Source organism: Phyllostomus hastatus, unplaced genomic scaffold (assembly GCF_019186645.2).
Source record: "Phyllostomus hastatus isolate PE091 unplaced genomic scaffold, TTU_PhHast_1.1 phas_scaffold_345, whole genome shotgun sequence".
In the NCBI taxonomy this organism is placed as follows: Eukaryota; Metazoa; Chordata; class Mammalia; order Chiroptera; family Phyllostomidae; genus Phyllostomus; species Phyllostomus hastatus.
This window is the reverse complement of record NW_025334024.1, coordinates 24,945,280-24,966,726: the sequence shown is the minus strand read 5'-3', so window position 1 is coordinate 24,966,726 and position 21,447 is coordinate 24,945,280. Positions and strand designations below refer to the sequence as shown.

Genomic DNA, 21,447 nt, shown 5'->3' with positions numbered 1-21,447 from the left:
GTGCACCTGGGTCGCTTCCTCTCCTCAGGAGGGCAGACACAGGACACCCGGCCGACAGCACTGTCTCCCCTGCCCCGCTCACCAAATACAGGGTTACCAGCTAAACTGATCGAGCGCTTGCTCTGCCCGGCACTCTTCCCTATGAGAGTTAATGCTTGTCGATCCTGCCCATGACCCAGTGAGGAGAGTTAGTATTACCGGGCCCGTCTCCCCGGGACAGTTGAGGACACTGAAGCACCAAGCAGGGAAGGGCATTGCCTGGTCGCACAGCTGAGTCCGGCTCCAGGAGCTCCCCCTTTATCGGGATCCTTAAAGGGACTGTGGTGGAGGATGGAGAGGGGCCCAGGGCAGGGGAAAGTTCCGATAAACGGAAGCAGAAGAGGGGCAGTCAACCCAGCCGGGAGCTGGAATGGAAAGTCACGGGTTCCAGCAGCTGAGGGTCTACAAGTTCCTGAGTCCCCAGGAACGGGGAAAAACTGCGTGTGTGCAGGCGCACTTATCACAGCCTCAGAGGCATCTGTGACTCAGGGGAGAATGGCTGCCAGGCCAGATGATCCTCCCAGGTCCCTTCCAGCTCCCCAGCCTGTGGTTCTGTGCCCATATAAGGCCAGTGTGCCTGGGGAGGCTCCCTGCAGCTGAATGCAGTCCTGCCTGACAGGGGGAAGCAGAGAGCAAAGGGAGCCCACGCCTGGGTGGGCCCCCTGCAGGGTCCCGGCAGCAAAAGGAGCCGAGGCCAGGGAGGCCGGGGGTCTCTCCTGGGTTGCCTCTTCCCAGAAAGCTCAGACCCTCTCAGTGGGCTTGGTGTCCCTCCCGCTCCCTCTCCCCATCTCCACTTGCGATCTCCCTCTTTGCATTGCCAGGTTTCCAGAGTCCTGCTGGTGGCCCCCGTCCAGAGTCGGACACCCGGGCCTGCCGAGTCAGCCTGGGCTGCCTCTCGTGGTGCTTCTGGTCTGGCGCCTGGGAACGCCTCTCAGAGCCCCTGAGCTCCGGGTGGGCGTTTGGCTCGGCCTCCCTTTGCCACGCTGGCTCTGCAGGCGTGAAAAGCTGGTGGATTCCCACCCTGGCACACACATGCACACACACACATACACACACACGCCTGCCTCCTTTAGTGAGCTCCTTGGAGAGGTCCCCACGTGAGAGGGGACGCACTCCTGGCTCACGCAGTGTGTCCCACTTTCTCTGAGCACTGTCCACAGCCAGCCCCGTGCCAGGTAGTGCAGAGAAGGGAGAACCAAGGTGTGCTCATTGGGCCTCCGAGGCCCGACAGGCTGGTGGCAGAGACAGAAAATTAATAAACAAATCCACTCAGAGATGACCTCTGACTCCTCTTGTCATTAAGGTACAAAACATATTTCAGTCATAACTCTATTGGGGTTGTCCGAGACAGAAACCAAAGTCAAGTTAACTTACACAAAAATAAGGATTTTGTTTGGCTCACGTCACTCAAAAGTGTAGGGACAGTGTCAGCTTCAGGCATGGCTGGATCCAGTAGCTGGAATGATGTCTCTGGGACTTGATTTCCCCCTCTGTCACTCAACAGTGTAGACGAAGATTAGTTTATCTGGGGCTGCAGCAGGGTGAGATGCCACTGGCTGTCGCTGATGTGTCCCGTGCTCCCCCACTCGTGCTCCCCCAACCCTGGCCTTGTCTCCTTCAGGCCTCACCCCTGGGTGGTTGCAAGAGACCAGACTGCCCTGAGCTGTTTCCGCAACCTCCAACCAAACCCCACCTTTCCTTGCCTCACACTCCTTGGGCTGACAGTGGAGGAAGGGTTCCGATGCTCACTGTGTGTGTGAAGTCTCTGGACTCTCGGGGAACCTGGATGTAGGGACCCAGGGCCAGAAGCAGCAGCCCCGCCTCTCAGCATCTGCCTGGTGGTCACTGGCAGGGCGTCGAACGCCACTGTGACACTCAGCCAGCTGTGTGACCTCAGGTCAGTGGCTTAACCTCTCTGAGCCTCAGTTTCCTCATCTGTAAAAAGGAAATCATAGTTTCTATCTCCTAGAATTGATTTGAATATGAAAAGAGATGGTCCCTGTAAAGCACTCAGCACAGAGAGTAAGCTCAGTATGGATGATGAGAATGTGAACACCACCCAGCCTTGAGTAAGCTTTGGGAAGAGTTCGACTTATAAGTTCCCTGATACTTGCTCCTTGCCAAGCTTGTGGAGTCTCACCCTGTTCAGCCAAAGACTCAAGGGGACCCCTATTCAGACTCCCCCCTCTCTGTGGCACTCTGCCCCCCAACTCCCAGCGCCCCAGGCTTCCTGGACGCCGGCCCCGTCTCATCAGCTCAGGAAGAGCGCTGTGCACTGCGTGGGCTCTCCCTGTCCCCACTGCGGCCTGGTCAGCACCCCCGGGCGGACAGCCAGGGCCCTCCCGGGACTCGCCACGCTGGCCTCCCTTCTCTCCCAGGTCGTGGGGCTGTGCTGCCCGCCCTCCAAAGTCTGAAAACGCCCATTTCATATGTCTCGTCCGGTTTTCTAGTTGTTTACCCGGGAGCTAGCAAGTCCCTTCGGGGTCCCCCTGGGGCGGTGCACCGTGATCTAGGCTGGGTGTGTCCTCTCTCGACAGACGGGTACAAAAACCTGTCTCCGGCTAACAAAAATCCACGACAAGTCAAGCGGGCCGTTCCGAGCTGTCGCCGAGAGAACCCAGGACGAGACACACGTCCCGGCCCCAAGTCAAATGTTGGGACCGGAACCACTGGTGTCCATCACCTGATAAACGGGTGAGCAAAGCGTGGTATAGCCCACAACGTAAGCAGAGTGCTGATACATGACACACCCTGGGTGGGTCCGGAGAACGTCGTGCTGAATGAAAGAAACTCGCCCCAATAGACTACCTCTCACGTGACCCTGTTCATAGGGCCGGAATAGGCAAACTTACCAGAACAACATGCAGCTCAGCGGTCGCTTACTGCTGGGTGGGGGAGGGGGACCACTGCTCACAGGTGCATGGTTTCTCTCGGGGGGGACACGAAGGTCCTAAAATCAGACTGTGGTGATCGTTGCCTGACCTTCTGAAACCTCTCAAAACAACGGATGGCGCGCTTTAATGGGAGGCCCGGATGTGACTTGGATCTCAGTGAAGCTGGTTTTTTTTGTTTTTTTTTGTTTTTTTTCCCCACAAATCGTTGGCGGTTTTCTCCTGTCCGTGAAGGAATGGAAGGGGCTGCGGTGTGGGGGGAGAGCAGTCTCGGCTGTGACGTGGGATTCATACATGCTTCCCCCGGAGCCCAGTCTTGGATTGAAAAATGGGACCACAGGGGAGTCACACAGTTCGTTAGAGGGTGACGAACATGGGGTGTGAGTCTCAAAATCTGTCCTCGCTCTCCTTAACCACTCCACCTGTAAGACGGTTCTTGCGAAGTTTGGGCTTTACCCCGTCTTTCTAGCTTCCTCTCCTGTCTGGAACCCGATTAGCAGGGAGCCTTACTGAGTGGCCACCACCTGCAGGGAGAAAGGACATTCGGGCATGCGTGGCCCTCACCCTGATCTCAGAGGGGCCGGACAACGGGAGGGCAGGGAGCACGTGGCTTCCGAGACCTGCCATGTCACCTTCGCGGCCTCGTGTCCCTGTGCCAGCGCACCCAAACAAGGGTGGTGTGACACCCAGATCCCAGGCACGGGTGGAAGAACAGGCAGAGCCCTCTTGCCGACCACTCCGTCGTCGAAGGTGAAGATGGTCCACTCTGAGCACGTCCTCCTGCCTCCCGTGAAAGGAAAATGTGTTTTCCCTTTGCAGGCTTTGTGCCGCGGGCCGTCAGCTGCACCCCCCGAGCTCTGCTCGCAAACACTAATGGCCCGCATCTGTGGAGTACGAAATGCGTGTCCTCCGGTTCTAGCTGCTTTCCAGTATTATTGACGGCTGGGTGACTGGCATTTCTTTCCTGCAGACCTAGGGAATATAAAAACACTGCATTTCTTTTTCCCACCATTCTGTGTTTCAGATTAGTTTTCGGTAATTCGGGTAGAGTTTCCCTTCAGATCTCATGGTGCTAATGCAGCAGCTCAGTGATTCCGCCCCCACGTGGGACCTAGCCCTCCTCGGCCAGCTCCGCCGGGAGGCTGGCCCGGGGCTGCGCCCGCCTGGTGCTCTCGGGAGGACGGGGCGCTCATCAGCTGTCATCTGTGTGCTTTTCCTCTAGGATTATCCACGAAGATGGCTTCTCTGGAGAAGACGTGAAACAGTACAAGCCTGTCGTCTACAGCAACACCATCCAGTCCCTGGCGGCCATCGTCCGGGCCATGGACACTTTGGGCATCGAATACGGTGACAAGGAGAGAAAGGTAGGCCGCTGAGCCCCAGGGCACAGCGACAGGAGACCCCGTCTCAGTACCCGACTGCGTCGTCCTGACAATGCCAGGCAGCCTGGCGGGGACGAGAGAAACAGTGCTGTTGATGCGAGAGCAGGCTGGTCACCCACCGGCTGGTCAGCCGGTACGCCAGCCCAAACCTGGCCAGCGCCAACGAGGGCCTCGCTGGCCGGCAGCCTTCCCAGCAAGGTCGCCAACAGAGACGATGGCCAGGCAATGCCCGGGCTTATTTTGCAGATGAGAAAGGGTCGGTGACTGTCCCAAGTCGGGATTCTCACAGCGTTGTACAGCACTTGCCCTTGGGCAAGTAGCTTGAACAGAGAAAGCATTTCTTCAGTCTAGCAGCCCTCCCATCCCCTCCTTAGGAGAGCTCTCCAGGCCCTGGTTGGGGCGGACGGGGCAGCCGTGAGGATGACTCTCTCTTCCTCCCGGGCGTTTTCTGATTCTCGGGGGTGACTCTGAGGACCCAAGGGCCCCCTTCCTGTGGGAAGTGGATGTTCTAGGACAGGGACTGTGTTCCACTTGAGGTCCCCGGCGCCCGATAAGTGGTGGATGGAGAGAGTATATAAAAGCCTTTCGTGTGCAAGCGGCCGCATGGACTGTGAGACCGAACTGTATACAGCTGCACTGGTGACACTGAAGGGAAGGAGGGAGGGGAAACGGCATCAGAGGATTCTCTCCGGAAGCAGCTCTTGGTCCCTGGTGGGATTCCGGATCCCAGCTTCCCTCTCCCTGTGACCCCGAGTGTGGGGGCGGAGCAGGGGGGGGCCTCCGAGCGCTGGGGCCCCACGTGGAGTCTGTGGATGGAGAGCCCCAATCTCAGATTACTGATTTGCTTGTGCATTATACACATGTCCCGTCTCTGCTAAAAATCACCTCCGTCACTGTCCTCACCTTCTCTGGGTCAGATAAAATATCATCTGTGACAGATAGCTTTAGATGTAAAATTCAGTATTTTATGCACCAAATTCTAATTCCACGGTACAGAGTCGTCCCAGCTCAGGTGTTGGGCCTTCCAGGTGCAGACAGATGGGGTGACAGAGTGCGTCCAAGGCCAGCCCCGGGTGGGGACGCTGGGCCCTGGCAGGGGGGCCTGTCCCTGCCCCTCCAGGAGACCGCGTCTGGAAGCTGGAAGCTGGCTCTGCAAAGGAAGCCCTTCTCCCCCAGGACCCCGGCTCCGGTGTGGGTCGGGGAGCCGGGGCCTGTGGGGAGAGGGGCGCTGCTGGTGCTCCAGCCTCGTTTCCCGTAAGCGTTGCCCCAGGACTCCCAGTGAACAGGGCGCTGTGCTGGCTGCCGGGGCCACGGAATGAGCGCAGCGGTGCCCAGAGGGACGGTCAGCAGATAGCTACTCAGATCACCGCAGCAACCGAGGTGGTCATACGGGTTCACGCATTTTAGCAGCAATGGCCACGGTGGCAGCAAACAGCTGCCACTTATTGAGCATCTACTAGCCGCCAGGCACTGCTCGAAGCACTGTACGTGCATTAACTTGTTTTAACCAACTCAGGCCTTCACGCCCAGAGCAGGAAATGCCTGGTCTGATCTTCAGACCCGGGCCAGGCCCCAGGCCTTTGCTCTCTGTCTGCCTTTTTTAGCCAAAGAGAGAGCACGGGGCCTGAGTCTCAGTTACCCAGAACGCAGACAGTGCAAAAGGCATCCACAGCGCACCCCTACACACACGCACACGCACACACACGCACACGGCCTTCCAGAACTTCCAAGAGCGTGCGCGCGCTCACCAGCATGCCCACCCCCCAGCCAACCCGGCCTTCCCCCAAATCTCCTGCGCTGATTATACCCCAGAAGAGGCCTCGTGGCTTTGGAATGCTTTTCTTCTTTGGTTTTGGAAAACACTCACTGTTCCTGTGGGATTTTTTTTCCTCCCTTGTATTATCCTGAATAGAGAGGTGATTGGGAGTCACTGGGAATGTAATAGATTAAGGGCTACACTGCGGGGCTCCGGGGGCGTCTGGGGCTGCTACTCCTCCTCTGTGTGGTTTCCCGGCCCAGACAGCCCTCGGGTAAGGAGGTCGGGGAAGGGGGAAGGAGAGCGGAGAGGGGAGTCTGTGGAGAACCCGCTGGGCCCGGTAGAGCCGGAGCCCAGCTCTGCTGCGGCAGATGGCACCGTGGCAGGCCCCTGACCCACCCCCGGACGGCCCAGGCTCGTCTGGCACAGTCCTCCTGGCTGGCAAAGGCCTCCGGGCACTCGGGCACCTCCTTCCGTGTCCTGTCACCTGTGGGGAGCAGGGAGGGAGCGTTGGTCCAGGACTCAGGCCAAAGTGAGCGGGGCAGCTGGAGAAGGCGTGGATGTGCGGTCTGGGGAGCTGGGCACAGGGACCCCCTTATACCCGTCTGTGGGGGAGGGGGACAGCTACTTTAGACTCAGTGGCCAGGGGAGGTTCCCGGAACCCGGAAGGGAAGGGATGTTAGTGATAAAACGTGAACGTGAGGAAGAGCCAGCAGGTGGAGGATGAGGGGACAGACAGAGGTTCCAGGTAAACACCAAGGCCCCGAGCGAGGGGCGGGGCTGGCATGTCGGAGGAGAGGAAGCTTCTGTTCAGCCTGAACTGCACCCTGCGGCGGGGGAGGGGCCCCGGAGCATTGGACACCCTCCAGCTCGTCCACCTGCAGCTGGCACGTGCTGGTGCCCAGGTGCCCCGACCCCAGGGCTGGTTCCCCAGCTCCCCTGTCAGGTCCCAGGGGCCGCCCACCTGGGCTCTGCGGTCGGCGTGTTGGGAGAACTACCCACGCCGAGCAGGCCCAGCTTGCTGTCCTGGTCTCTAAAGAAAAGATCTCCTTCCCTTTCTTGGCCTCCGCTGCCATTGTCCCCCAACCCATCACGGGGTGTCTGATGGAGGACAGCCCCACGTCCAGTGCCTGCTTGGGCCAGCCAGCTTTGGACTCTCCACTCAAAGAAGCATCTAGAAGTTTCCCTGCTGTCCCTCGTTAGAACAAACTGTCCCCCACTCCTCCTGGCAACTGGCTTACCGCCTGCTCCAGCCCCCAGTGGAGGGAGGGCGGGCCGACCTCTCCCTCCACCTCTCTGTACAGCAGACTCACCTGAGGCCACATGACTGTGCGGGAGCCCACGCCTGAAAGAGCCTTCATGTGGGGCAGACAGCAGGGACCCCCCCACACACCAGTCTGGGGCTTCCCTGCTCCATGCCCCGGCCTCACCTGACCACAGACCCCTCCCCGGAGACACTGGGCCCTCCCAGCCTCCGGGCCTTGTCTCCGGTCGCACCCTCTCCTTTAATGTCCCTCTCTTCTTCTCTCCCCGCTGGACCCCCTCCCACTCAGGAAGGAGCAGCTCAGCCCCCCTCTCTTCTGGGAAGATTCTGCCCCCTCCCCCGAGACCACAAGGCTCAGCTCCGTGCTCCCTTCCACTGGGCATGCGTCCCCTGCGCTGGTGCAAAGAGTGGCTGTCTGTGTCACCCTCTCCTTAGAGCAGTGACCCTTACACGTTAGGGTCAAAGCCCACGTGAGCAGACAACGAAAGCCACCGGCCTCCCCTTCAGAGCAGTAGTACCTGCGCGCCCACGTGAGGAGATGTAGCGTGCAAGCTCAGGGGGCTCTGGGACACAGAGAGCCCGCCCGCGGAGCCTAGAACAGGAACCCCTTTATCATTTACGGCCTTGCTCTGCTCAAGGCCGGTGTCGTTCATCTGTGGCCACCTCCTCGCCCCGACAGCCGGCACAGTGCCCAGCACATGGTCGGTCTTCAAAAATAACCCCCTGAGTGGAATAGCATTTCTAATTCTTCCAGTCCTCAGGTTAAAAAAAAGGAAAAGTACCTGTAATTTCATCACTGAATGAATAGATAGATGTTGGCTGAGTGCCTACTGCGTGCAGGCTTTGGGCTAAGGTAAAGGTGTAAAGGTGTGTGAAATGGGCCCTTGAGGGAGCTGGTCATCTTGGGAAGACAGGACTCAGTGGCTGAGGGAGCTCGCTCATTCCACGAGCTGGTCAGGGAAGGTCTCTCGGAGGAAGTGAGGCTGGAGCTGACCTCGAAGCAGAGGTGTGGCCTGGCAGGTGTGGGCGAGGAAAGGGACCAGAAGCAGGGAAGTGGGTTGGCGGTGACCAAAGGAGAGCTGGTTGACAGAGGAGGCCAGTGGCCAGAACAGAGGCTGAGGACGTGGGCCAGGTGCGGGAACGCTGGGAGATCCCGTTGGGTCTGGTCTGGGTTGGGTGGGCCTTGGAAAGAATGTCAAGGACTCTGGGCTTTAGCCTGTGGGGGGTGGGTAGCCATCGGGAAATTCTGAGCTGGCGGGGGGGCGGGGGGAGGCTAAAAGTGAGCTTAGAGGCCTAGCATATTGGCACGCTCAGGACGGACCCGTGCTGGGAGAGACCAAAGGTGGGTGGGGACACAGGCTGGGAGGCCGTGGTGACCGGCCACGCACCAGGGTCTCCATGGGGGCTGGAGATGAGCGCGGCAGAGTGGTGCGGCAACAGAAGAGGGGACTGGGGACGGGGCACGGGGGCAGGAGGCTGAGGGTCAGGACACTGGCACTGAGGTGGGACCAGCCTGGGTGACCGGGGACACGGGGAAAGCCGAGAGATGGGACCAAATACGGTGCGTGCGCTCTCAGCCCAGCGGGTTTCCAGGTGGGGTGGTCCCCAGGTGGACGGACTCGGAACCGAAGCTTTCCGTTTTTATGGCCCAGGGCCTGCTGTAAACCAGGTACACGAATTAAATTATTAACACTCACAGGTCCCTGAGCAGTGGGTGCTTCTGTTGTCCCCGTTTTACAAGGGACTTGCCCGAGGCCACGCAGCACCAACTAGGTGCGAGCGCAGTCCAGGAACCTGCCGCTAACGAGACTGCGGCCCCCGTGGTCCGTGGTTGGGGCCACGGCAGAGTCCCACCGCAGTGGGCGCGATCAGGCAAAACGTCACATCATTCAGAGAATCCATATTTCCCCCAAGTCTCTAAAACTATGGAAAGGGACCCAAAGGACAACGCCCGCTGCTTTTCTCGGGTAGCCTTTCCGTCTGCCCCGTGTGTGTCCCCCCTGCACCCCCTGATCTGCCCCTCTTCCCAGGTTCCCCAGGGACCCTCCCCCACCTTCTCCCTCCCTCCTCCTTCCCTCTGCCCATAACAGGGTCCCTCTCTTCCTCTTGCTCCCCTTTCCTCTTGCTTCCTCCCCTCCACCTCTCCTTTGGTCCCCTCTCCTTCTCTCCTTTTCTCGCCTCCTCCTCCCTCCTTCTCTGACTCCTTTCCTCCTTCCCTCCCTCCTCACTCTCCGGCGCGGTACCCTGTACACTGCCTTAGCCTTTCAATGCTGAGTCCTCCCCCCTCCCCCTTCCCTAGCCCGGGCTGCGCACACGCCTGCATCACAGAAGCACGGGTCTGGCCGAACTCTCCCAAACAGACGCCGGGAGAAGGATGGGGGACTGGACCGTCACGGGGCTAGAAGGTCCACTTAGAAAGTCTGTGAACCGTCCCTTCCCATGTCAGTGGATGTACACACACCCCCACACACATACATAAACACATTAGGGTGTATGTGCTTGTGTGTATAGAATATATTGTTGGCTAATGGGACAGGAGAAAAGAACTCGTGCCTTGAACTTGTGTGAGGTTTTCTTCTGCTGAAAATACTCCTGTTTACATTGTTTTCACCTGTTTTTACATTTCGCTTGGTGCATATGCCTGTTTCTCTCACCGAGTTAGAAAGTCCCTGAAGGCTGAAGGGTAGGTCTCACTCGTCTAGGGCAATGCCTGGCCCGAGAAGCAGGGGCCTGTGTGCAGTTCGCACTCCCACCACACGTCTCTGGCCCTGGGTAGAGTATGGACTGTCCTCAGCCCTCAGTGGTTCTGCCTGTGAAATGGGCACAACCCTCGCACCCTCCTCGTTCAGGGCTGTAAGAGTGAATGAGGCAATGCATGTAAAGGGCTGAGGACAGCGCCTGACACCCAGAAAGTTCCCAGTGCAAGTCAGCTCCTGTTCTGTTCATTATTTGTTTAACATTATTAAGACTCGTGGAACATTGGCTAGTTATTCTCACAGCAATCTAGTGAGGAACGGGTGAGGATTTATGTGCATTTTCTCAGGTGGGAAGCGGGGGCACGAGGCCCTGAGTTGGCTGCCCAGGGTCCCCGGCCTGAGCAGGAGTGAAGGTCCCCCCTGGCTGGGACTTCTGCCCGGGGCTCTTCTGCTCCTCGAGGGGCTTCATGAGAGCTCCCCCACCCCACCCGAGCGAGGGTGACGGCTCTTTGGGGAGGCGGAACTGTATTCCACACTGAGTTCCCTGAACCTCATTGCATCTCTTCCGGTAAAAGAAATCTCCGTGTTTGAGTCACACAGGAGAGCTCAGAGCGCTCGCTCTCTTTCGGTCGGGAAAATGCCGCGATGCCGTCTCAGCGGCGCAGCGCCTTTTGCCCTGTGCTCTGTGCGGGGGAGGTGGCTGGTGAAGGCCTCCTACTCCCGTACCCAAACCTGAGGCGGGGGTTGGCGGGGGGTGGGGGGGCTTCTGCTGGGCAGCAGCGCATACACCTGCCACATGCTGGGGCCAGGGCCCTCCAGCTCCTCAGCCCTGGCCCAGCCCGGGCCTGGCCCTGCCTTGTCCCCTTGCCTGCCCAGAGTAATTTGGCTTGAAACTCCTCCACTGAAGACCATCCAGTTCTGCAGCTCCGTTTTGCAGGTGGGGCGAAACAGGCCCCACGTGGCCCACATAGGACGGGAACTTGCACGGGAGATGATGCGGCAGGTCGGGGACTGGGACGCGCCGTTTTCTGAGTCACAGCTCAGCTCTCTCTACATCGCCCCAGGCCGCCTCGTCCCGCCCGGCCACCATGGGGCCTCCCTTTCCCTTGCTCAGTCGGTCCGTTAGTCATTTCACGAATACTTCCGAGCACCCGCGCCCTGGCAGCCTGTGCACAGCGAGGCAGGGTCGGATACAAAGGCGAGAGGATGCACACAGGGCTCTCAAGCCCAGGCAGAGATCACATCCCCAGTTGGAGAGGGCGGCTCCTTCACTCCCAGGGCTTCGTACAGCTCTGCGCATGAGTCCCGAGCCCGACGCGGTGGAGGGCTAAGGTGGCGTCAGGGCCTCCAGCCCAGACACCCTGCTCTGTGGGGGCAGGCGCCAGTGGCACCAAACCCTGCCAGCCCCTGTCTGTCCCTCCCACCGCCACCCACAGCCATCCTGTGCTGTCCTCAGTCTCCTCCCCCTTCTTTATCTGCAGGCCGGCCCTCCGTGGTCTCGCATCACTGCCAAAGACCCCTCTAAATGGGTGAGTTAGGACACTTTGGGTCTCAAGTAATAGAATGGCTTAGGAAAGAAAAACTAACACCTGGCCCATCGATTAAAAAGTCTAGAGGTACAGCTGCAGGTGAGGCTTGATTCAGCAGCTCGGGTGCCGTCCCCGGCTTCTCTTCATCTCCTCACTCTGTCCTGCCGTGTGGTCTTCAGCTTAGACTCCACAAAGTCACCCCCTCACCTCACAAGGCAATGGTGGTGGCGGTGAATTCTTTGCACCCTCCCGCCACACCTGACCTGGGAGCAGCCCGAGACACCAGGTGTGCCTGCGTGGTCTCTTCCCTGGGCAGTGGCCACCCAGGCCCTGGGGGAGCCGCTCTCTCCCCGGCCCCAGCTGGATCACATGCTCGACCCTAAAGCAGTCACTGTGACTAGGAGAATGCAGCGTTCTGATTGGCCAAGGGGCTCCTGGGACAAGAGTGAATTCCCCAGAGGGAATTACCTGTTGGTGTTGGGTTTTGGTTCTGGTTCCGGGCTCAGCGCACCCGGAGAGCTGCTGCTACCCCACCCCCCAGCCCAGCCCCAGCCCCTGACTTCAGCCCTTTCTGGGCACTCTGACCCCTACTCCCTCAACCCCCAGCCCTGGCCTCAGTTTCCTCAGCTGTAAAATAGGGATGATTCTATCCTTATGATTACCAAATACATGGGCAGGGAGTGCTGGCAATGTGGTGTGCTCCTCCAAACCTGGTGCTGCCGCTGACCTCCACGGGCCCTTTCTGGCCCAGACAGCCGGCACACATTGCCCAGCTCTCAAAGTCTGGGCCTCTCGCTGTCCCCTGCCCCTGGTCAGCCCGGGAGCCCTGAGGCCCCGTGAGCAGACGCGAGAACTAGGAGCATTTGCGCTACCAGATGCCCCTCCCGCAGTATCTCTGGTCTGAGGTCCCCAGGGCACAGTCCTGAAATAGCTCACTGCCAAATTAGGCCCAGCTTTTCCAGCTCTGTGGATGCGCCCCCTCCCCCTCCTTTCCCAGCCCTCCGTCTTCCTTCCTCTCTCCTTCCTGTCACACTTCCCTGCCTGGCGTGGAGACCAGCTGGTCCCCCTGGTGAGAACTGGCCAAGGAGAGGAAGGCACTCTCCCAGCCCAGGCTGGCTGCCGGGGGCCTGGGCCCATCGGGGGGCTCCGCTGCTGTTCCCAGGGTCTGCACTGTGCCCCTAGATGGTAAAGTACCCTGACCCCCAGATAATACCCACCCCCGCCCCACCCCCCACCCGGAATCAAGTCCCAGAGCTGGGATCCGAGGCCAGAGCTGGGGACTCCGATGCCACAGCATGGTCGCCCAACCTGTCGGCAGGTGAGGCCACGGTGCTGACAGAGCCACGAGGTCTGGTCTGCCCTGGTTGACACTTATTCTCTGCCCTTCACTGACTCCTGGGGGTTTGCCAGCCCCCACTGGGGGGACAAGTGGGTGGGGAGATGGCGCCGTCGTCAGTCACTGCCGGGAAGCGAGCCCAGAGCACGCCCATGGGCACCGAGTCCTCGTGGTTCCCAGGCTGGGCGGGAAGGGGAGAGCCAGGCCTGCCCTCTGGAAGGAGTCTGGTTCCTCTTGGGTAAAGGGGGGGCAGCAGGAAGCAGCCCACCAGCCATGTGGCCCGGTGGTTGCAGAGAAAGGCCAGTGTGGGACCAGCCTTCCCTCACTGTGGCCCTGGCACGGGAGGGGCTGGGGCCCATTCTTCCTGGGGCCCCCAGAACTCAGCATTGAGGGGCTGGGCTCGTCAGCAGGTAAGGGCCCGCCCTGACCCGGAGGAGCGCCAGGCCACAGCCCCGAGGCAGCACACTGGCCCCTCACAGGAAAGCTGGGCTCCCCGGCCAGCCCAGCCCCCTCTGGCTGCATGACCTCAGACAAGTCCCTCGTCCTGCAGCGCCCTACAGAGGAACCAGCTGGCTTCTGAGATCCCCCCTCCACCCACCCCCACCATTCCAGTTCTATACATTCCAGAAAGGTCCATCAATTCTTCTGGCAGAACTTAATTGCTAAGTTTAGGGGATCACCCAACACAGGGCTCTTCCTTTGTGTCCAAAAGAAAAGGAAGCGCAAATTTCAGAGGCAGGGCCTGTGCACACAGTTGGAGACTGACTGGTCTCCAGGGGGGAGTTGATGTCGGGACAGTCCGCAGCCGGTGAGCACCTGAGGGCCACCCACCCCCCCCACGCCCTGCCGCACTGGAGGGAGCCCTCTGTGCAGCCCCCACCGCCCCCCACCCCAGGTACTTATGGGCATGGGCCAGCCCAGTGGACCATGAGCCATGGGGAGGACGCCACGACATCGGGCAGAAAAACACCGTCAAGTGCTGCCATCGCTGCATCTGTGTCAGGGGTAACTGTGTCTCAGGGTGGCCCAGGGAAACGACCGGCCGTGTGAGGCTATCAGGGTCGGTCTGATCAATCCGGAAGGCTCCCTGGGTGGTGGGGGGAGGGAAGGTGGGTTTCAGGAGCCGTGTGCGTGATGAGCATGGGAGGGCAGAGCCTAGGGAGCAGGCCGGGAGTGGGGGTGTGATGCCTTGGGCACTGTCGCAAGCGTGGTACACACGTTTCAGTGACCCAAGCCTGGAGCACATAGGCAGAGGTCCTGGGGCACCCTTGGGACACCTGGAGCTCAGAGCAGTGGGAGGCGCTGCCCCTCCCCCCACTTCCGCCCCCCCCAGTACCCAGCAGACTCTTGCAGCGCTCTCTCCACCCTGGTCAAGCCCCCAGACAGCTGCAGTGGGCTTGCTCCCCCTTTATCTTCATGCTGGGCAAGAGGCCAGCGTGAGCCTTTACAAATGCATACAAATGTGTGTCTAATCCCCAGCTTAGAAGCCCTAGTGCCACCCTCGGCCCTCTGGATAGAGCCCCGCAGCCCTGGGTCCGTGCTCCTCCCCCAGGGTCTGCTTCCGAAGCTGCAAATGCTGCAACCTCGCCACCACAGGGCTTGGTGGGAGCCACGGCCTCTGCAGAGAGACACCCTCCTCTCTCCCCGTGCCGCCCCCCACAAATGGACTCCACTACCACCCCCCTGGGAAGCCTTTCCTGCCTACCCCCCAAACCAGGCTGGGTCTCCGGTCCAGGCACCCTCAGAGCCCTGGGGGCTCACTCTAGGGCCCCGTCACATTCAGAAACGTGTGCTTAGGGATGTTGGATCAGTGTCCGAAGACCACCAGCACTGAGCGCCCACTGGTGCACGCGATGCTTTGCAGGCTCCACCCCACTGCCTCCTCAGGACAGTCTCCAGAGACACTGGCATTCTGTCTGCCCTGTGGGTAAAACGGGGCCAGGGTCTGCCCTCCGCGTGTCTGACTGTGCATGGCTCGTGGGCAGCGAGCCTGCCCCTGCCGTCCTGTAGGGCAGCTGTCTGCTCTGGGAGGGGCCCCGTGTCACTAAAGAGTACTAAGGGAGTGTCAGTGCCTCCCCAGGACTAAGTCCCCATGTGGCAGCAACAGAAGTGTGCTGATGCCCCAGAACACGCCCGCCCTCCCCTGCTGTAACCAACACCCCAAGATCTCAATGGCTCCACTCAGGACAGGAATGGTTCTCGGTCACCGCACGGTGCAGAGGGAAAGGTGGAGGGTGGGGTGCCCTGGGGCATGCCACCGGGGTCCGGAGCCAGCTCCTTCTCTCCGGTCTCTGGCTTTGCAGCCCCTCTGCCTCAGGGGCTCCTGCTGGACTCCGGGCATCAGGCCCGCAGACAGGGGCAGGAGGACACGCAGAAGGCTCTCAGGGAAGCTTGCGGGGCCAGCGCACACCGCATCGGCCAGAACTTGGTCACCCCTGACTGTCAGGGGCCCTGGGAAATGTCTAGCCGTGACCTCAGGAAGGAAAGTCCAAATGCTCTTGTCCACGGGGGGCAAACAAACACAAAAACAGTCCACGCTGGAGGGACCCTCGGTGCCTCCAAGCGCTGCCCCTCCCAGGCCTTCTGCCTGGCGGGAGATTCTTGCCACTGTCTCTCTCTAAAACACCCGGGGGCTTTGTGGGGACCAAGCTTCAGACACGCCCCAGGTACAGACCATTCGGTCATCTGTTCGCCTGCGGTGAGTGGACATTGGAGTTCTTCCCACTCTGCGGTCACTGTGAATAACAGCGCCGGAGCACCGACGTGCAGGGCATCCTGGGGACACACGGCTTGACTTCTCTTGGTGGACTCCCAGGAGCGGAATGCCCAGGTCACACGGCGAGGGTGGGCGCGTGTGACCTGGATGAGACAGGCCGGACTGCGCTCCGAGGTGGCCGTGCTGTTCAGGATGTGTGTGCGGGTTCCCGCTGCCCCGCGCTGTCATCGGCACCGTGGGCGCGGTCCCTTTTGTGGTGGCTCTTCCCGTGCGTGTGCAGGGCCCTTCCCCGCGCTTCTCCTTCACCTTTCCCTGATGGCAGTCGGTATTTAGCAACTTCTAATGTGCCTTTGGGTCCTGTATTTTTTTTTGTAAAGTGCCTGTTCACATCTTCTAGTCTTTTCTTTTAATGGGTTGTTCACCTTTTTAACAATGAGTTGTGAGGGTTCTTTAAAGGTGCATTCTGGGTGCAGGTTCTTTGCCGTCAGACACGTGTATTGTGGGTATTTTCTCGTCCATGGCTTGCCTTTGCCAGGAACGTTTTTTTTTTAAGATTTCTATTTATTTATTTATTTTTAGAGAGGGAAGGGAGGGAGAAAGAGAGAGAGAGAGAGAAACATCAATGTGCAGTTCTGGGGGCCATGGCCTGCAACCCAGGCATGTGCCCTGACTGGGAATCGAACCTGCGATGCCTGGTTCACAGCCCGAGCTCAATCCACTGAGCTACACCAGCCAGGGCAGGAACATTTTTAAGTGGATTAACTAATGCGTGTTGATGTGTTGCCTCTCACGCTCCCACCTGAGTGTCGGGGACCCTTTCTAGTTATTTCGGTTTGGCCATGCGGTGTCTTTCTCTGCAGGGCAAGTGGTGGTGTGCCGTGACGGGGTGTGAGCTAGGGGACTCTGGGGTACGAGAGTCCTGGGTCCACGACTTCGCCTCTGCCCCCTGAGTCTCGCTCTCCTGGCGTGTGAAATGGGGACAGTAACTAATCATCTCCTTGGGCCGCTGTGCAGATCACAGGAGGTGACATCTGTGAAGCGCCGAGCGAGGGCACGGAACAGCTGAGCTGTACCTGGTGGCCCTCCAGTGGCTGAGGCCCGTCAGCACCCCGGCCCGACCCGGGCCGCAGAACCGGGCCGCACAGAGCTGGCGTCTCCTAGCTTCCTTCTTCCTGTCTCCAACACCGCCTGCTTCCAAGTTACTCGGGCCGAAAACCTGGCACTCCTGCACCTCCCGTGTCCCACTCCCTGTTTCAGAATGGACCCGACCCCTCCCCATCTCCGCCCAGGCCGCTGCCCCAGGAGGCCTCCCTACTTCCCCAGGGCTGCCCACCCAGTATCCCTGCCTCCGGCCCCGCCCCGTCCCCATCCTCCACCCCGAGTGCTGCAGCCACCGCTGCTGAAGAAATCAGAAACACAGGCTCCTGCCGTGAGTGTTGGGGGGACCCCTCGGTAAGGGCCGGGCTCTGCCGTCACCAGCTCCTCTGGTTATAAATAACGGGCTCTATTCTTAGCCCACCAGCAGCCCGGGCCCGCCCCCACCTCCAGAGCCGCCTTGGCCGTCCTCACTGGAAACAGGCCATGCCTTGGCCTTTGGCAGGACCCGTTCCTTTGATACGTGATCAGAAAACTCAATTAAAAAACCAATTACTGATTTCCTGAGCTTTACAAGGGAGACATGAAAGTTTGATTAAGTTTGAATTCCTGTTTGGCCGATGGCCAGCCAAGGCCAAATGGACTTGTGGGAAATTTTTGTTGTTGATTCTGTTTTGTTCTGTGGCTGTGTTCTTGGTGGATAGCGGGGGGCACGTTGATTTTGTGTTCTGGGGTTCTCCCCCCGCCAGCAACTTGCTGAATGGCTGTCCCCGTTGCGATGCATGAAATGTAAATCCCCGAAGACCCGTTGCTGGGGTGAGGGGCTCCAGAATGGGGCTCAGCTAGACAAAGCCCTTCAGTCTGGAAGGCAGAAGCGTCTGTTCCCCACGCAGAGTGGGGCTGGAGTGGCCCCGACAAGGCTGCGTTCAAGGTCGCCGGCCCTCACCTGACACTCAAGGGGTCAAAGGAGTACAGTCCCCCAGGAGGTTCCTCCGCCCGGGTAGTCACCTCCCCCCAGAGCCTGCTGGGCCCCAGCAGCGAGGGCCCAGGGCAGGTGGGGCCAGAAAGCAAACCCTTGTCTCCGGCCAAAGCAGCAGACGTTTTCCGAGGCTTCTGGGGAACCACGCAGAGCCTGTGCTGGGGCCTGACCGGGCTCCCGGTCGGAGCCTGTGGGGTTCTGGGAATAAAGTGAGAGACCCCTGTTCTCTGGAAGCTGTCACCACCCCAGAACTCTCCCTACAAGGGGCGTATTGTCTGAGGGTGGGGCTGGGGCCCCGCTCACACGTGTGTCCCCCATGCCGAAAATGCCCCGCGTGGTGATGGAGCCCTTTGGGTTTTAAAGACTTTCAGGGCTCCAGAAGCCCTGGTTCAAGTACTGAGGGTTCTCCCTGGAGGGAGAAGCCTCTCCCAGTGGGAATTCGCCATCACCTGCCTGAGAAAACAGCCTGCAGGATAGGACAGGGGAGCGGGGTGGGGTCAGGGGAACTCCCAGCGGAGCCAAGGCCCCGCCCCAAAGTGACCCCTCGCCCCAGGAAACATTCACACCTCAGGTGTCCATGTGGTGCTCTGCGCCTGACACACACAGCAGCCTCACAGCAGGCCCACCTTCACCCCCAGTTGCAGAGGAGGTGACAGAGGCTCAGAGAGGCCAAGCGCCTTGCCCAGCGTCCCACTGGGGGTGGTGAGTGCAGATGCTGGCCTTGGACCTGAGACTTCTGAGTCCGTCGCCAGTCCACTTCCTCCACACACAGAGGCCACGGGCACTGCGCACCTGCTTCTCTGACTGGCTGGCTTGCTTGCGTTTTGTTTTGTTTTTTTTAACAAGGTGAGCATTTTTTCTAGGTTTGAATTTGGGTTGTTTCCCTTTTTTTGTTTTGGTTTTGGTTTTGTTTTTTAAAGAAACTGTTAGAGCTTCCTGGTGGAGTTGTAATTAGGAAATTCTGGGTTAGTCATCTAGGCAGAATTGACAAATAACCGGGCAGCGCTGGGTGGAGTGCGTTTTCCCCCCTTTAGACATTCAGGTTTGGCTGCACTGGGGGAGAGGAAGATGGGGAAAACGGGTGCAGCTGCGCTGGGCCCGGGAGGGTGGGTTCCCTCCTTTATGGAGAACTAGACAAGTTTTTAAAAAGTTATCTTCATGTAGGACAGTTTTTTTTAAATATGTGCAGACATGAGGTAGTGTGAGAAGTTGGGGGGGGGGGGGGGCCAGGGGAGGGAGGACACCAGGCCGGGGCCCGGGCTTTGGTAGGAAGGGCATTGGCGCCCGGGCGGGGGAAGGGTTCCTGAAGCAGGTGCCTGGACAGACCCACTGTCGCCCCCGCCCCCCTCCCCGCACTGCCGGGTGACGGTGACGACAGCAGGGCGCCGGCAAGTCCCGGTGCACAGAGCACACGCAGGCCAGGCCCCGGGCCGGACGCCGGTGTTCCTGCCCTTATCCTGAGTGACACCCTTCTCAGTGGGAGCATGTTTACTGTACAGGAGGCCAGAAAACAAGCCCGCGGCCCAGCTGGCCCGTGATTGCGCAGCTATTAGAACACGACCAAAGTGTAGGGTTTGATTTTTTTTTCTCGAGTCACATGAAAGGAACATCTATTACGCACAGAAGGCCAGAGGTCATACACAGACGGGGCAGAAATCATGAGAGCCGAACAGAGGACTGAAGTCTGGGAAAGCTTGCCGGACCCACAGGAACGAGGGGATGTGATTATGCTCGTCTTTCGGAGAAGGAAGCTGAGGGCTCAGAGTGATCAAGTGACTTGCCCGTGGTCACACAGCTGACAGGGGGCAGAGCCGGGACCCAGACCGGGCCTGCCTGGCAGGTCGGCGGCCCAAGGCGCAGGGGAACGTTCTCACGTCCATGCTCCAGGTGCAGCCCTCAGTGCTGGCGCGGGCCGGCCAGCCTTCCTGGGACGCTCGCTCCGTTGGAGAAAGGACGCTTCCCCGGCTCCTTCCTGGACGCATAACCCTCTCTGGGGAGGTGGGGCCTGCGCCCTCCAATCAGCCGCTTCCTATTCTCTCCAACAGAAGAAGCCTTTTCAGCAAGGGCCTGTCTCTGAGAGAGCCCTGATGGCCCTGGGGACGCGGGAGCTCCTTGGCCAGCTCCCCCCACCCCCAACGGGCCCTCCTCTCCTCGCTTTCCTTTCTTCCCCGGTCTCTTCCCAGCTCTTCCTTTTTTCCCTCCCCTTCTTGTCTCTGAATCACTTTTTCCAATAAGCTAGCAACTCAGTCTATCGAATAACTAACTCCTTGAATGGTTTCAGAAAGCCTCCCTCTGGTAACAGAAGCCTCGGAGATGGAAACACATTTCTATTTATGTGGGCACAGCGTTTCAGAATATTGTTAAATTTGCCGGGGGGGCGAGCAGAGTGGGTTCTTCCACACGGTGGAAGCGGCGAGGGGGCAGATCTTCAACCGGACGGAAATAGCCCCACACGCCACGTGGTCGGACTCATCATTCAAGGGGAGAAGCCAGCCCAGCTGACCCCGATGATCAGAACGAATCTCGCGCCTTCAGAGCCTCTCCAGGCCCCGAGTTTCACGTTGGCCGGCTTCCTGATTAGGAATTCGGGGGCTGCAACCCCAGAAGGAAGAGGCTCAGCCCGCCCGCCAGCCTCCCTGCTGTCGGGGGGCCCGCAGCCCCGTTTACTGATTTCATCGCCGCGTCGAGTCCTCGCCCGGCCTGTGTCCCCAACTTCATATTTATGGCTTGCCCTGGCATTTCCCTTTCCTCCGTGTCCCAAATTATTAGAAACAGCTGCTTCATAATTAATTGAATGAATCATGGGGGGGAAAACTTATTTTCTGTCTATAAATAACTCCACCTAAAATAAATAAAATCCACCCTCGGCTCACGTACCGCCCGGCGCCATCTCTGGAACGCCCCCCGGCCTGACGCAGGACCCCCCAAGGTCAGTCGGCAGGGTCCGAGGGGAAGGGCCTAGGGGCCACTACCTCTGCCACTTCCGGACGGTTTCACAGGATGGCGCCCGCCCTCGGTGCGCCCAGCTCTGTGCCCGTCCCAAGGCCAGAGCGGGGCGCCCTGGGGAGGACGAAGCTCCTGCCACAAACAGAGCAATCAGAGGCTTGTTTTCGAGACGGACGCCCAGGCACCTACTCAGCGACTAACTGGTGCCATTCAGGGTCCAATGTAGGACCTCGAGAGGGGAGCCAGGTGTGCAACTGGGGCAAAGCCTTCCCAGTGCAGAGATGCTCAGGTGACAGGTGTGCCCGGGGATGCCCCTCCTGTGTTTGCTGAAGGTGCCGTCCAGGTGCCGTGGCTCTCTCCGTAAACCGGACGTGGGAAAGGGGGTGGGGCAGGGACACCATCCTAGAGGAGGTCGAGCCTGAGTCGGCATCTTGGGCGCTGAGAACTGGGGCGGGGGTTTCACCCCCTGGGGCAGGAGAGCCCCTCCGGACTCTCTTACTGTTCACCTGCTCACTGCAGCGTCACCGAGTGTGACGGCCGACGGTGACCTCGGAGATGGTCGGATCCAGAGAGTGACTGGGTGCCCCTACTGTCCCGGCATCACTGTGGCTCCGTCCCTGAGCCTGGCCTCTGGGACCCCGGGGGGCTGCCAGCACTCGGGGCAGCCACTGCGGTGGGCCAGGGCGGCCCCCAGGCTGCAGCCGGCACGTGTCTCTGGCCCACCCAGTGCAGCGCCTTGACGTCACAGAGCCCGGCAGGGAGGTGACCCGGAAGGCCACAGGGGAGAGACCCCCTGTACTGCTCCCAAGGCTTCACAC

The 21,447-nt window shown here is 59.8% G+C and overlaps 1 protein-coding gene across 2 annotated transcripts in view; it reads left to right on the top strand.

The window, feature by feature from the left end:
* Nucleotides 1-21,447, top strand: part of GNAO1 (G protein subunit alpha o1) — a 129,057-nt gene that overhangs the window by 70,947 nt on the left and 36,663 nt on the right. For both annotated transcript variants that reach the window (XM_045818441.1, XM_045818443.1), the window contains exon 3: nt 4,153-4,294. In XM_045818441.1, the coding sequence (XP_045674397.1) occupies nt 4,153-4,294 (142 nt within the window). The remainder of the gene's footprint in view (nt 1-4,152; nt 4,295-21,447) is intronic.